The sequence below is a fragment of the Notothenia coriiceps genome, unplaced genomic scaffold, assembly GCF_000735185.1.
Source record: "Notothenia coriiceps isolate Sejong01 unplaced genomic scaffold, NC01 NC01_scaffold00036304, whole genome shotgun sequence".
NCBI classification, from domain to species: Eukaryota; Metazoa; Chordata; class Actinopteri; order Perciformes; family Nototheniidae; genus Notothenia; species Notothenia coriiceps.
Genome location: NW_011369005.1, coordinates 82,876 through 99,460, shown reverse-complemented (window position 1 = coordinate 99,460; position 16,585 = coordinate 82,876). Strand labels below are relative to the sequence as shown.

Genomic DNA, 16,585 nt, shown 5'->3' with positions numbered 1-16,585 from the left:
CACCCAATTACTGTGAAAGGGATTTTTGGGCACAGAGGAGCACAAAGAGAGTGTTAGAGAGGAACAAGATATCCCGGGCGTTTTCTGTTCTGTCCCATGTTCTGCACACAAAGGGAGAGGAAAGCGATCCGGTGCATTCGACACCGGCGGGGGCCATTAGCCGGCGCTGGTTAATTAAGAATAGCTTTAACAGAGACGGGAAACATCTGCTGCTCGCGCCGGGCCCTTGTTGGCCCCGAGGACCGTGGCTTTGATCAGCGGCCCTCGCAAACACCTTCCTCCAAGAGCTCGGATGAAACAGCCTCTCAAACACACACCCAAGTGCAGGAGAAGCACTCACACACACAGCGAGAAATACAAGTGCACACAAACCAGAAGGGCTAAGATGCGCACCAACATATAAGCAGACTGCTGATACATGCATTTAGAAACGTGGATTTACTCTAAGGCAACACAATTTATTGCAACATGGACTAGTGCAGTATTCAAATTGCAAGAAGCACACCATTTGTCAAAGGCTAAATATGTGGTAATAAAATGTTGAATACATTTTGTGGAGGTGCAGAGATATCCCCTGCTTTCAATATTTTTCCACAGACATAAACAAATATTTGTAGGGTGCAAATCCTTCAAAGATAATGTGAATAACACTGTAATGCAAAAAGCATCAATGCCTCCAATATTGCAATTGTCAAAACTAGTTATTTTTTTGAAATTGTGCAACCCTGATATCATCTTCAAATCCCTTTTCTCTTGGTAGAGAAAAATACAAACTTGCATGGCTACATTTCCTCTCATGCAGGGACATATCCTCATTTCCAGTAGACACTAGTCAAACCGCTTCCTGAGCAGCGGGCCAGACGCCACCTTTTGGATCGCCAATCCCGCTGCTGTACTTCCTCCACCTGTGACGGGAAGATGATTCACTCGCCTGCCAGACTGCATCGAGGGACGGTGTGTACCAGGGCGTAGTCGCTGCCAACACAGACAGACACGGGGGGGAGGGGGAAACCACCCCTACCACCACCACCCTCTGCACCGCACTGTGACCCGCTCATGCAGCTGATAAAATAATGCGGCCTGTGAGCAGATGCATCACGCTCTACCTGCTCAGGGTGTGACAATGCAACAATTCCAACGGAGGCACCGGGCCAAATGATTATGATATGGCAGACGGGAGGAAATACACGGGGAGAATGTTCAAATCAGCAGCGGTACACGTGAACGCACCAGCTGCTGCGGAAAAGCAATATGAGAATTATAGGTTCAATTGGATTTATTTCTTTCTCAACAGTAAATGTTTATGTAATTTTCAGGGTCTGTATTTTTAGCCGTAGAGCCCACGCTCCACCTGTTCTGGATTCCTCTCTCAATACACAAACAGCACACTTTCTATATTTTGAAAATGCAAAATAAATGCTAGATAAAAACCAGGCAACAAAGATTTCACCAGGAAGGATAAATGCTGAACCCAAACAACATCAACAAGTCTATTTCTCTTGCATTATCCGCATACTTTATTTCTCTTGCTTTCTCATGATCTACAGTAAACAATATAAAAGCTGTGCATTTGTTCAATATGCTACTCGATAAGTTGCTTAATAGAATTAAGGACTGGTGCCAAACAATCAGGAAAAATTATTATATTGCAGCAATTTAATTAATAGGAAAAGCGAGGAGAGTTAAATTGGTTTGCAAATGATTTCGTTGGCACTGGGTATGATTGCGTTTATTCTGATCAGTGATAAAAACATTTGCAGTGTATCCCTGACTGGAGTATTACCAAATATCACATGTCAAATTACAACACTACCTCATGCCCTTAAATCACTGCACATTCATCGAATGAATTAGACTTTCTTATTGAAAGACCATGGAGAAATGTCTGTGTGTAATTATAAAGTCTTAATGGAATGACTTGTGCAGAAGCCAAATCAATTTTCTTTTTTTCTGGGTGTTCATTATTCTGACCATGGAGAACATACTGAGGGTCGCGCCACGTTGTAATTCCTAATTAACTGGGCAGCACAGAGTTCTTGGTCTGCAATGACCCTGCAGGACGGAGTCTCGGGGGATTTCTCTTACTAAGTTACTGTACCATGTGTCATTACTGAAAGACCTGGGTCATGGTCTGAAAAAAGAAAACCTCAAGCCTCCTGCAGCTGGAAACACCTGTGGACTCTGGGGCTTATGGGTAACCACTGTTAGGGGATTGTGTTTATTCTGTGCATGCCACCTATCTGTCAACCACCAGTAAGGAGGCGGAAAATTCCCGACTTCATAGCTAATCTCGGTTAAAGCTTCGTACCCATCAGAGGCATGTTTTTACACCGCCTCCGAGATTAGTCATGTGTACACTCGTACATATCGGGGCATTACCGTCATTGGTGGGGAACACAAAAGCTTCAGTGGTGAGTAAATGTCTCTGTTTGCTCAGGAGAGATCAGGCGTGCCCTCTGTGTTACAACATGGGCCACCTGCAGTCTGGGAAAAAGGTTTCTGCGGGGAATTAGAGGATTCTGATGAATGAACAAGACAGACATGAGTAACCCGGCCCAATATACTGCTTATCTACAAGCTTATGTTGCACAAAGGAGGCAGATAAGCTAAGACATGCCAGCACACTGAGGGAATGGAGAGTGGAAATGAGCATGGGGGGGGGCGGGGGGTGGAGGAGGAAAACATACCCAGGTCAGGATCTACAGGAGCGCGGTCAGTTGCAACAGAGCCTGGATGCTTTGAGTTGCCGCAGAACAATTAACCATTGACCAGAGAGACGCTGCATAGCTTGGGATCCATGTCATTCATGAGAGCAAGAACACAAAGCATGGAGTCATTACGACGACCTCTACCTGCACCGGGCAGTGAATGCAACACTAATCAATGAGAAAAAAAGGTATTGCGGTTGAACTGGCAAGAATATATGTCTTTGATGTAGGTGGTCTGCATGAAGCATCACGTTGCAGCTCTGTTATCTATAACTATCAACTTGATTTACTATGGAACGGGTCGGTCCAATGTATTTAAACCCGAAATAAGGCGTTTTCCTTAACCTAACCACTAAGTTGTGGCACCTCAACTGAACAAACTTAGGTCCTATATTCGCAAAGCCATACCTTTTGTTTTTACTATAACTTTGACCTCTGTGTTTAAATTAACAACATTTAAAGTGTCATGAATATTTTTAAAACCCATTTTCCATGTCTGTGGGTATTTGGTATTGTCTGGTCAATTAAAAAGCCTCACTGAGTTCTGCATATTTCTGTCTGAGCACTTCACAATAAGCCACAAGTGACAAAATGGAACTTCAGTCGTCAAGTGCCATAAATCCATCCCTGCTGAATTACGCAATCATCCACAGCGCCAGGAACAAATCCCATTGACTTGATTCCTATTTAATTATTCTACTCGAAAATCCTTTCTGCTCACCCTTTTTCCTCTAAAAGGAATTGCTTTCCCCATTTAAAAACAATCTCTACCTATTTGAGAATTACATTTCCTCAACTTATCACAGTACTCTACTGCAGCCTTTATTTCATTTTAACCTGAGTGAATGTGGCACGCTACACAATGGGCTTTCACTGAGGTGAAGTAATTGCCTAAATGCAGCTTGACAGGGGAGGTTGATTCATTTGGGAGAAAACATTGGCTGTTGAGAAAAAGTGTTGACGGAGGAGCTGGAGACAGTAAGATGGAAAGAGGAAGAATGAAGAAAGTTTCCACGGCCAAGCAAAACACGACATATTTCTCTGAGAGACAAAGTGTTAAGTTAGGCTACTCTGCAGGCTGTCAATAACCGCGTTCATCACCGGGCCCAGCCGCAGTCTATATATTGATTAAACCATCCATCACTTAAACTCTACAAGACATTATTTCTAATTAAAAAGTAAGTCATAAATTGCAGCATTTATTGCCAGGCCGTGGATGTAAATAAAACTCAAGGGAGGGCCGAACAGATTGCATCCCCTGTCCGCGCTTTAGAGCCACCGTAAAAAGGACAGACGGGTGTGATGGCACCTTTGGGATCCTCACATGCACACCGACAGCAGGGAGGAGCTCGCCGCTTCACCCATATGCAAATCAATAACTCCTCTGCTCGTGTTTTTATAAGACAGGCGAAGGAGCAAAGCATGCATGTGTAAGAGCAAATATGCAAATTGCATTTTCATAAACCATCTGGGAATATGTAAAAAGGAACAGCGGCCAATGTACTTGAAAATGATGTATAATCATAAGAGGTCATGAAGGTGTATGAAAGTGCTCCATCACTAAACTGGGCTGGCAGACACAACAAGCACCCATTATCTACCTGTGTCTCCATTTTTCCTCTGCTAAACAACAATTTTGCTGCCAAATATGCAGTCGCAGGGCATTATTTAATGATCCCTGTTGATAAAGAGGCCATTAGCACACCTACACTGCAGCCAAAGCTGTGATGGAGCAGAGCGAACACAGAACACACAGTCAGAGCAGACGCAGCTCCGAGTTGACAACTTCTGATTAACTCGACGTGCGCGCTGCTTTTCAGCCGCTGAACCCCCGACAGCCACTGGCAGAGTGGTAGCATGTGGGTTATTTTTTGACGGGCACAGACGGATGTCTGATTTCACAGGTACTAGCCAAAAGGGAGGGAGGAAATGGAAAAGGAAAACGAAGAAAGGGCATGTCACGGCCTCCTCAGCCTCCACAAAGGAAAGCATGTGCAATCATTATTCATCTGTCTCTGTCACTTCTCCTGGGCTCATGCTTTTCTATACCTGCCAGAATGAGAGGACCACACACACCTTCTGAGTCATATTCAGCTACGAGCCAGACAGGTTCGTCGCCAAAGTGAAGGAAGTGGCCTTGGTGTTGTTGAGAGACAGAATCAGTGTCCAAGAGGGGGGGGGGAGAACTAATGAGTGAGCTAAAAAGGACAAGATGGAGTGATCCTCTATAAAAAGACCAGCAGTAATCTCTTCCTCTCCTCTACCCTTAATGTCCTGAGAGATCTCGGTTTCCTCTGCAAAGCCTCTGCACATCAAACACGGCTGATTAGAGCCGCACACCTCGCTGCAGCTAAAGCCTTGGACAGGGTGCACACGCAGTTCAAAAGAGACACCAAAGAGGAAGAACTCTGCAGGTTAGAGGCTCATCTCCCTGGACTTGAAGCATGTCTGAAGCTTCCTCCACATCAATGTGCAGCAGCAAATGGAGATTTCCACTCATCATATCTCAAACACAATGCCTCGGAGCTTACATAGCATCGGCGTCTTTCAAATGAAGGCTGCTTTGGACTCTTCTGTCATGTCAGATGATATCCAGTGCAGCGTGAGCAGGATTTAATTGTCATCAACAGATCGTACTATTCGTTAACGTCGGCATAGATGGTCAGGGAGAGGAGGGGGCACATGAGGAAGAGGAAGATGCTGCTGGGCTGTCAGGATGTTGTTTTATTGAGACACACAAACTGTCAGGGCAGGTATCAGGAGAGCAGACGGCCACATGACAACACTCTTGTCCTAACATCCTACAAACCCCGTCTCATCCTGAAATAGCTCTGTCCAAATTCACCGTATATTTCTCTGTCACACTTTGAGGGCACAGCGTGAGGAAGAGTCTCTACATATCCAGCCTCGTGAAGCATTCACCCGCATCGCCCTCTGGGACTGAGGAGACGGTGGCACTGGAATAACAATGTTCAGGCTTCACTCTCTTCTCTCTGACATCTAGTTACCACATTACACAATTCAGTTACTACTTAAACTTGGATTTACTTCATGTGCGCACCAATGTTTGCTGTTTTCAGGCACAGGGCACCTTTTTGATGGAATGAAGTGCACTTCAGTCCTGTTCTAGGCTCTGTTTGTCTTCCAGAACAGTTACAGAAGAAACAAGTGTATTTTTAAATAAACGCAACATAATCATCATTATTAAAAGGAATTACATTTTCCCACCTGTGTGTTAAATGTTTCAGCTAAATTGTGTTTGTTTAGGTTAGCATGACTCTGTCCAAAGCTAATCTACCAGCACTTCAAAAACATGCAGAGGTTTTTCTTTGCGGGGCTTAATTGAGAGATTTGAATTTCTTACCCTCCATTTTTTGCAAGCATTAAACAACAGATTGAAACCTATAACTGGTGGGCTGATTGTGTTGTACATAAACATTCATTAAATAGATAAAGGTGAGAGAAACTCTTGGGAAAGAAGGGTTAATTTCCCCAAACCTCTGTTAACTTTTAAATCATCTCCAGCTGAATTGTTACACTTGTGTGTGCGTGTGAAATCCTCTCTTAGCACTGAATATTAATATTCCTAAGTGAGATACACAATTTACAGGATTTAAAAATGCATGGCTGCATTTAACGACGATAATGCAAGGTCACTGAACACATGAATATTGCATTGGATGAGGTGCAGAATGTTGAAGTGCGTCTCTGTAAACATCACATTTAACAGCGTCCGTGCACATTTAATTCACATGTACACATGCCTGCCGACATGTGCATGAATGTTAGTCTCCCTAAGCAGGTGGCCCCTCTGTATGAATGTGTGTGAATGCTGACTTGTATATGCAAAAGGCACGATGAGGGGTTGTAAAGACTGGAGAAGCAGTCTAATGACCATTTAAAACCACACACATCTATATATCCCCCTCAACAACACTGATTCCTTTACAGCCGCTCAAAACTAAGGACGTGAATGTCCCCGCGAACTCTCTGTCTTTTGGGACCACCAACATGTCTGAGCAAGTATCCAACAGTTGTTAAGACAACAGTTTAGAGGGGCACACATTACCAGCAATGTGTGCCATTGAAATAATGTGGTTATTTAGAGGGTTCTGCTGCCTTGTCCGGTCTCCCCGAGCCCGTCTAGTTTCCCCAGAAACAGCAACACAACAACAAAAGCTGCACAAAGTAAGGAACACTGCTGACAACGGCCAAAAAGACTTCACTCCCTCCCTCTCCATTCAAATGAAACGCTTTGCATCAAGCCCCGGCAGGATCTCACTGTGCAAACAGACTGCAGGGCTTTAAGATAACAGAACCAAACTCATGTCATCACAGGGCATTATGGTCAAACTAACCTGAATGCCTGAGGCTGTGTGCAGCCAGGATGGGTATGCAAAGCATTCGGAGGAGGAGCTGAGGTTGAGACACTCTGGATATTCAAAAAACATATCTTGCATATCTTAATTACGTCCTATCCTGCCTAACCCTTTGATCCATAGTACCATATCAAAATATTGTGCTTTTAAATCCAGGAGTTTTCCTCCTCTCTGAAGTAGATTACACTTAATCTAAAGTGACCACACATTAAGCAAAACGAGGTGCGTCAAATGAAGGCAGTAACTCCATGCTGGGCTGCATTAGGATATTTATCATCAAAGCGAACCGCAGCTTTTAATTCATTTGACATCTTTCAGCACTAATACAGTATCTGATTTCTGAGCAGCAGCGGTACACAGTCACACAGCGGGACATCTGCAGGGAAGCAGCGGGTGTTTCTGCAGAAAAAGAGAGCAAGGCCATTATGTCTGCAGCAGATTTACGCCTTGTATCGGAAAAGCACGAGCAAGCGCCACGCGCAGATATCGCCCGCTGCTCTCAATGTTATTCAGATGACAGCACTACTCTATTTTCACCTTGCAACTAATGTGACCATTACTCCCATGTCAGCAACATTTACTGTCCTTTCTTTGTGCAAGGGAATTGGGAAATTCATTCTAAAAACAGGGATAATCCTGGGATGTGTGTGTAGTTTCTGGGATTATGGTTCCCAATTACTCTCCTCTGAAATCTCCCGTCCCATCATATAGAGGATATGAGTCCCAGAGGCCTCATCAAAAAGGTGATATGACACACATTCTCCCACCGCACTGGGTTTCATGCATTAATCTTGTTGCATAGTGTTGTAAAATAATATCAACAATGGGCTCGAGAGGGAAATATGAACATAAAATAATCTGCACTGCAGCGGGGAAAGAGGAAAGTATTGAGTTAGATGTAGGGGAAACTGGATGGTGTGTGTGAGTGTTTTTTTGTGTGTGTTTGTGTGTGTGAGGAAGGGAGGCAGGGAGGGAGAGGAGGAGCCCACCAGTAAACTCAGGAGGGTAAACAATCTCCCTAATTGGATTCAATCCAGGCTCACCACAGGAGGCGGTGAGGCTAGTGGCTCCATTCAATGTGGAGGGAAGTGTGTGTGTGTGTGTGTGTGTGTGTGTGTGTGTGTGTGTGTGTGTGTGTGTGTGTGTGTGTGTGTGTGTGTGTGTGTGTGTGTATCGACAGGAGGAGGAGAGGAGGGCGTCAGCTGGCATGTGAGAGAGGGAAAGGGGAAGAGGATAAGTGGCAGCAGCAGAGAGCAAACACAGGGCTGCAGAAGACAACAATGACAAACAGAGGAAAATAATATTGGTGCGTGAAGGTGTCTGTGGTTATGAGGTGTAGGTGTGCGTGTGCGTGTGCGTGTGTGTGTGTGTGTGTGTGTGTGTGTGTGTGTGTGTTGTGTGCACAAAGCAAGAGACTTGAGGTTTAGAGGAATGGAAGCCAGCTGTGCTTTTGCATGATTACACTGAAAACATCATTTGCATCAGGGAATGAAATCCAAACACGGATACGTATGGTTACCGACCAAAAACCCTCCTCATCGCTGGCGGCAGAAATCAAAAGGCTCAGAGTGATGTCCCACAGATTTGCATACTGAAAGGAGTACCTCTCATGAATCATTTTCATAAACATCCCATAGCACACAACGAAGAAGCCGCATGATTGGACCACATGAATGCCCTTCATTATTGCTCTGTGTCGAGGGGGGACGTGTCCTCAGAGATGTTCATTAAAAATAAGTGACATACCTTGTTGCTTCTTGAGTGTTCTCCGCACAATATCACATTCCAGATAGTCAAAGCATGCTCGATCCTGAAGGAAACAGAGAGGAAGAAGGTTTGTTTCAGTAAAACATGATGAACAACATCACATTTTCATAACGTAAGAGGTGTAATAGATAATAAAGGCAACATATGCGATGAAATCCCATGAATAAATGAAATGTTACGATGCTGCAGACTGGTGAAATGGTCTTTATATTTGCTCATTTTTATTAATTTGTGATACAAATGGGTAGAATGTTGCAAGAAATATATTTCTGTCCAATATCAGTCCATATGAAGTCTCCTCCAGAGAGTGTGTGGGGGAGACTGGGAGAAACTCCGTCTGAATTGAGCTTTGGGATTGTACCCTTAGCAGACCATCTACATGCACACAAACCAATAGAACACACTACAGGAAAGGGAATACCACCCAAAAGCACGATGGGGCCTCTTTAAGACACACAGAAACTAGTGCAACTGACATATTGATGCAAGTCAAATGCAGGACAGTTCAGCAGGAAGTACTACTTTTAATGTCTGACTTAAAGTTAACTTCCTTGTTGACATAATTACTGAACAAGGCTTGAGCACAACCATGACACAAATCAATCTGTTTTTCCTACATTCAATTGATTTGCAATATTGGTAAAAATGTTCACGATAAGATATGTTTGCTTTGCGGCAAAACATATCCCTACAAAGAAAGTGTCCATAAATAAGGAAATCAAGTCATGGCAGGAAGAACTTCTAATGTCTGCGATCATGACTTAGAGTCATCGTTAATGGGCCTGTGCACAACCATGACATAAATCAACTCTGAAGAACTAAAAGATATATGACTTATCAATGCCAGAAGTCTTAGTAATCAAAGTGGCATCTCACACAAACACCATATTTTAGTCTGTTCTGGGTCTTCCAGCATTAAGTGGCATCTTCTCATAAATGTTTCAGCTGTTGTCTGCCTCTCAGTGGGCGATAGAGCGGCTGTATGAAGAGCTATTCAGGTCACATCAGCTTTTAACGGCTGATTTATTAGAGCCCAACCGGGGCTGCAGGACAAAGAGCCTGTTTTAAACTGCATTAACACTTTGCAGTAAATATCCCATGCAACATTAGCATTTTGATGACTGCCCCCCCTCGTCACCTTTAACGTGCCTCGTTGTCCCACGCTCACATTTTACTCTCCTGCTCTGCCTCGTAGCCTATCATCTTTCTTTTTCATGTGCCACTTTCTCTCTTCCTACTCATATTCAATAGAAACCTTTGCTACTGCTCTGATGCCACTGTGCACAGGTTCACTTTAATTACGGCTGATTTAATGAGCTACATAAACGCAGGAACATTCAAATTGTATTGAGTGGAAATAAAATAGCACGTTTCTTCCACACCACCTTCGCTGAAAAACATGCCACCTCTCTCTCTTTCATTATTGTGATGCAAGCTATCTTCACATGTTGATAATTAAATCTCGACTTCAATCATAACAGCGATGAGCAGCAGAGTAATTGAGGCGTCCACAGAGCAGGTTAGGGTCATGAATAATAAGCCAAAATTAAAAAGAATAATCAGTAGTGCTGTGTACACTGTGCAAATTAACTAGATATTTTATTAGCAGAATTGGACAAAATATGATTGTACTCTAACCTATCAGGGTTGCCTGTTAACATATTTTAGAAGCACATGCTTTAAAAATGAGCGAAAAGAGTCAAATAAATCGTCTCGAACTATGACCAAATAATCTTGGCTTCTGAACAAGTGCTTCTTCAAATCTGCTCTTCATCATGTCTGATTAGATGTGAGACTTGCAGAAAGCCGGAGGTCGATTCAAAGGAACCTCTGAAGCTCATTTTGGTCAACATTGTTTGGAGAAGAACACAAAGCATATTGCAACAACTAAAAGCACAAACAGAGAGATTAAGTCCATGCACAATAGAAAATAAAAATCATATTCTGGGCAGTTCAATGTTCCATCATTTGGCCAAACCTAGTTTTCAGTAATCACAGCTATGGACCACATTTTATTTGTTACACATTGATATATTACAAAAGCGATCTCCACTGCTTCTCTGACGGAGCAGGAACATATACATCAGTTATCTTCTTATAACAATCTGTGTGGAAGTTATGGCCGCAGATGAAGATTCCTAAATATCTTCAATGAGTTGAGGGCCAGAGAAATGTAGACCATGCTCTCTAAGCCTCTCGGATGTTCATACCAGAGTTACTCAGCTCTATTGAAGTCCACGGTTAGGATGACCTGATGTGACACTGAGATATCGCGGGCACTGATGCTCGTTAATGAAAGCAGAAATGTGGAGTTATTCAGGAATGTTTTGAGTTTCAATGCAACAACACATAGAGATCAACAATTTGGGAGACATGTCTGGTATTCATCTGAGAAATATTGCAATCAAAACAGTATTTATCTCCCATGAATTGAGCTAGAGGCCTTCATTTATGCTACCATCTATAATGTGAGTGTACAAACCATCATCCAAAACTTGAGAAAAATCTTTATATCATTGATTGAGTTTTTGTATGAAGACAACATCAACATGCTTCTAAAGGCCATTTAAAGTATTTTTCAAAAATCGTTTAATGTAAAAGGCTGCAGGCATGGACAAAACTGCCAGTATTACTTCAGACGTAAAGTGACGAGTGTTGTCGGATAACTCTGCCTCGTCTTTATCTGCAAGTAAATGACTCCCTTTTTCAGAAATGTATAAAAAGGTACTGTCTAAAGCAGCATTAACACAAAAACCATTGTTTGAAAAGTTTGCCTTTGGCCCTCTTCTCTACTTATTCTTCAGATGTTGCATCACAGTACTGTTCTCTGTTTTTCTAAATTACAAAGTGATGAAACACAGGCTGGTTGTCCTGCTTTCCCTGCCATGAACTTCCACCCAAATTTGATTTCACACCCTGAAAGTGATTCATTGTGGCACAGTGTGCAAAGCACTGTATCTCTGAACTATTATTCTACTATTATTTGTACCTTTTGTGTTCAGATAAATGCTCAATTTGTACGATAAATTAATGTTCGAAATAATATCTTTCAATAGAACAAGCTACATGTTGCATTTTAGAAATGTATTAGAAGCAGCAGAATGATATTGTTATCGCAATATTCAATTTCATCGCATCTTTGACTCTACAGCTCTACAGGATGCCCACCCCATCTATTTGCAGTTTGTTTAATTGTCTGCACTTGCCATCTGCTTCTCTGCAGCTGCAGGTTATCTAACTTCTGACTTCATGTTGTTTCAAGCTAATCATGATGGAAAGTACAGGAGCCTGAATTTGACCAGGGGAACAGAAACAGGGCAGGTGTGGCAATAGTTTTCCTGCCTCAAGGCTAAAAAGTTGTGGGCATTCTTGAAATATATTAGCAGCTCTAGCACAAGCTTATTGTGTGTCCAAAAATCGTGTACGAGGAGACAAAAGACCAAACAGGAGCGAGGTGCATGCATGCAGCCACTGTATGACTGATCCGAGCCGACAGCCTGGTGTGTCTCTGTAAAAGCATTTACTGAGGCACAGCACCGCGGCCTGCCGAAAGCTCATGAAAGAGTGGCTTATTTTATCAGCCAAGTGGAAAATGTGCTGAGAAAGAGAGAGAGGCAATAGTGAGGAAGTCAGCGAGAGTAACTAAGCTATTGTACCCAGCGCTGACCCAAACACCCGCGTTACAGTAGTCACGGCCGCTCACAACAAAAGCTGTAATCGGCAGAGCAGGGCTTTAAACTAAATGACCCGGCGATGGTGACACTGTAACTGACAGCAGGCCTGTGTGTGCAGAGGCTAAAGGCACAGCAGATATGGCTAATGAGCTGAAAACGTATTGAAATGGAGGAATCTTTACAAGAGGAGGCGCCCTTGAATCAGTAACCTACATACTCCTGAGTGTAGTACTGTTATTCCACTACTTATTTCACAGATTACTCCAATGAGCTGCTCTCAGAGAGAAATAGCAGGCTGAATAAAGGCTGTCTTTGCACCCTGGGGTAAACTGCACTTCTAGTATAACAAACCATAACTTTCAGCAAATGTACTATTACACACTGTAAGGAGAAATATGAATTTATTTAAAAAATCCACAGTGAACAACTCATCACTATGGTGACGGGGGCCAATGCGCTACAACAACCCAAAACACTTCCATTCGGAGAATGGCGCTGCAGCTTCAGAGTTAGACTGTTTCATAATTGTATGTTAGCTAGCTAGCTTACAGCAAATCTGCAATAATATCAAAAGGAATTATGAGATAACATTGCGAAAATAAGATACAACTTACATTTTTGGTATGTTTCCAACAACTGTGTTGCACGGTACATCCCTGCATCAAAGTGTGGATACAAACAAGACCTCTGTTCATGTAAATGTAACACTAATTACTTTGCTCTGCTATTATCAGTTAAGTAATCAAAGCCAGTCAGGGCCTGTTCATTGAGAGGGAAGGGGAGGCTTTCCAATGAAAGTCAATGGGCAGCATTTATAATGCATGGGCAGCATCCTCGCCCCCCAGGGTCACATTAAATTCAGGGAAGCAGATAACAATAGACTGGGGCTGCTGGCACCTGCAGCGGGATAATGCATTCTTACATATTACTTCCTCATTCTTTAGTGTCAGTAGACTCTTCATTTTCTCAGCGCAAACTCCCATAGATATTTTCCTTATATTTATTTCCATCTATTATATTTCCATGTTTTCCCAGAGTCCCCATTTCTCTCTCTTACTCTGTTTCGGCATTCAAATCAGAAGCGTTGACAAGAGAAACCAAACAATGCAGCTCTTACCCCTAAGACTACCCGATAGGCTACAAGGGCCCTAGTTGGCCTTAATTGGAAAATTATGTAGCGAACGCATGTGTATTCATGTTTTTGTCCATGTGTCTGTGGAAACATAAAAGAGAGAAGTGCTGAACACACACATGGTCTCCAGTATAATGCATTCAGCTAGGGTGGCACCTCAGTTAAATTGTTCATTGGTTGGTGTATGCAAGCTCATGTGTTTGAATATTTATGCAAATATCATGTTTTCTTCAAGATTGCTTCTAAAGCCAGGACCAGATTTCACATGATCTCACCTGGATATCCCGGCTCACAGTCATATTTTAAAAAAGCTTTACGTCTACAGACCATAATACTAAATGCATGAAATGTGTCGTCAAAAACAAGCTGTCAAACGCTCTTATGGAAAGGTTCCCCTCTGCTGTTTACCTACAGGGGAATATCATTATGATAATCTGCCTCGTCTTTATCTGCAACACATACATATTCCCCACCACCACGACCAACCTTGTAGCACAACATAAAAGTCAATAGAGAGGAAAATGGTATGGGTGACAGTAGTGGGACTTGACACCATAGGTCCTTCACGAGGGTGCACGCTGTGTGCATTCAGAATGAGCCATTTAGCATTTTCGTGTGATGCTAACGCCACACGCAGAGGTACATTTGTTCCACAGAGAGTAACCGGCCAAGGCCATAGACACGTGCTCAGAGAGAGGAAGAGGATGTACTTGAAAGAATATATATCAAAACAGGAATAATAAATGTATTATGTTTATGTTGATTCAATGTTATTTACGTATAAAGACAGCAGAATTTCAGTCAATAAAATGTAAGGAAATAGGGGGGAAAAAGGCTGACTTCATGACGAATAAAAGTGGTTTATAATTAATTAAATGGATGTATGATTTGCACTCGGGTGAAAATAGATACATGGCAGCTATTCGGCTATTTACACCCATCCCAAAAAAAACGTACTGTCACTTCATGCCGTAAAGCGACACGCTTACGCTCGAAAGGGGGATTTACGACGGTGCAAATAACATTGTTACCTACGGTCACCCGGCGTGCAAATAACATTGTTACCTACGGGCACCCGGGTGTAAATAACATTGTTAGCTACAGACACCCGAGTGTAAATAGCATTGTTAGCTATGGACACCCGGGTGTAAATAGCATTGTTAGCTACGGGCACCAGGGTGTATATAGCATTGTTAGCTATGGGTACCCGGGTGCAAATAGCATCTGCCTTAAATAAAATATAAATCAATCAATATGAAGAAACAGTTGTATGGGATTGATTTGATTTTTTTTAAAGAAAAATTATAACAATAACTTGACTCAAATATCTTATATTAATGAGTAATGATTATAAACCCAAAAGTACCAACTAAAAGCTAATGTTCACATTAAATCTCCAACAATGTTTTCTAAAAAAGCAAAAACAATGATTTATTAACTGACATGCCATTTATTTTCTACTAAATAGTTGAATCATGCAACTGTTTTTGGCTTAAACATTATGAATTGATTACAATAAGTTGTTGGTTATGATTTCAGCTCTAATGTAAAACACACATAGCTTCCCCTCTCGACTCTCAAGCAGAAAATGTGCAGCTGATTGAGGCAGTGGATCGAGTTTCGCTAGTTTACTTCTCAATCCTGTTTCCATGTGCCGGCCTGTGCCCCCACCCTGACAAATATGGAACTTGACCCTCTGAGTTCTAAGGCCGACATGCACACTGAATCAAACCTTGGCATGGGGAAAGAGAGGTTTTTCCAATAAAGTGTGTGAAAGAGTGTGTGTATGCATGTGTTTATGTGAAATTCAATTGTGTATGTCTCTGTGTCTTCAGCGTAACCACATGTGTTTATTTCTTCATATACGGCTGCTTTTAGGTGTGTGTGTGTGTGCAGGCCGGGTTCAATAACCATGTGTGAAGCGGGGGGCTCTGGAGTGTCTCAGCACCCAAGGCGCCAAGGACATGGCCTGACAGGTGTGTGTGGAGGACCCAGTGGTCTGCAGCAAGCAGCACAATGTGCCCATTCAGGCCTGGAAGGAGACAAGCGAGATATCGCAGGACCCCTGTGAGGAGGGGGCAGTCAGCTGGGGGCACGTCAACCTTTCAGTGTGACTACAAAGAAAGACACAACTATAACTGCATCAGCACAGTATTGGGCTGTGACCCCATGCTGCACAGACGTCTACTGCTGTGACAGATTGAGGTTGTCTGCAGATTTTACTTCTGAAAGACAACTTGGATATAGAGGCTACACATTTGGTTTAATGGATGTATAGGGCTTATTAGGCGAATAACATTTTTGTAAAATATATAAGTAAATATCCCACACTTTAGACGCTAAGTGTCTAAATGACACTACTACTGTAGATGTCATTAAGCCCAACAGTAGCCACCTTTAGCTTAGCGGCGGTGACGCGAAGTCATGTGACCATGCTGTAGTTTCTTTATAGCCCAATGTTAGCTTTTTACTTAAAATAAATATAAAGTGTTGTTCATATGGGGAGATGATCCCGCTGCACAAAACGTGTAATTACCATAAACATTTGTTTGCCACAGAGATTGTCTGCAATAATCCTAAATCCAAAGGAGAAATCCCATTGGATTTGAAAGGAAACCAATGCGGCCTGTCAACCCTACAATGACAGTCTGCTATTTAAGAACTATTAAAGAAGGAGAAAGAACATTTGCCCCTTTTATAAAATAAAGAAATAAAGACCAATGGCTAATGATTCTGATTCTCCATTTACAAGAGAGAAAGATGCTCATTCCCACAGTTACTAAATAATAGTTTCAAATATAGCCGCAAGAATACCACACACACACACACACACACACACACACACACACACACACGTAGCAGTATTTGTTATGTGTGAAGTGTCAGCAGCAGAGAACGGCACATCAGTAAGAGTTATGACCAAGC

General features: G+C 42.6%; 2 protein-coding genes across 2 annotated transcripts in view; both read right to left on the bottom strand.

The window, feature by feature from the left end:
• The window catches only part of LOC104963499 (latrophilin-3-like), a 117,724-nt gene extending 108,826 nt beyond the window's left edge, over positions 1–8,898 (bottom strand). Inside the window, exon 1 of the mRNA XM_010792098.1 lies at positions 8,834–8,898. The gene's annotated coding sequence lies outside the window, so the exon portion shown is untranslated. The remainder of the gene's footprint in view (positions 1–8,833) is intronic.
• A 6,788-nt stretch (positions 8,899–15,686) lies between these two features.
• LOC104963498 (multiple PDZ domain protein-like) overlaps positions 15,687–16,585 on the bottom strand; it is a 16,205-nt gene continuing 15,306 nt past the window's right edge. Inside the window, exon 16 of the mRNA XM_010792097.1 lies at positions 15,687–15,774. Within this exon, the coding sequence (XP_010790399.1) occupies positions 15,687–15,774 (88 nt within the window). The remainder of the gene's footprint in view (positions 15,775–16,585) is intronic.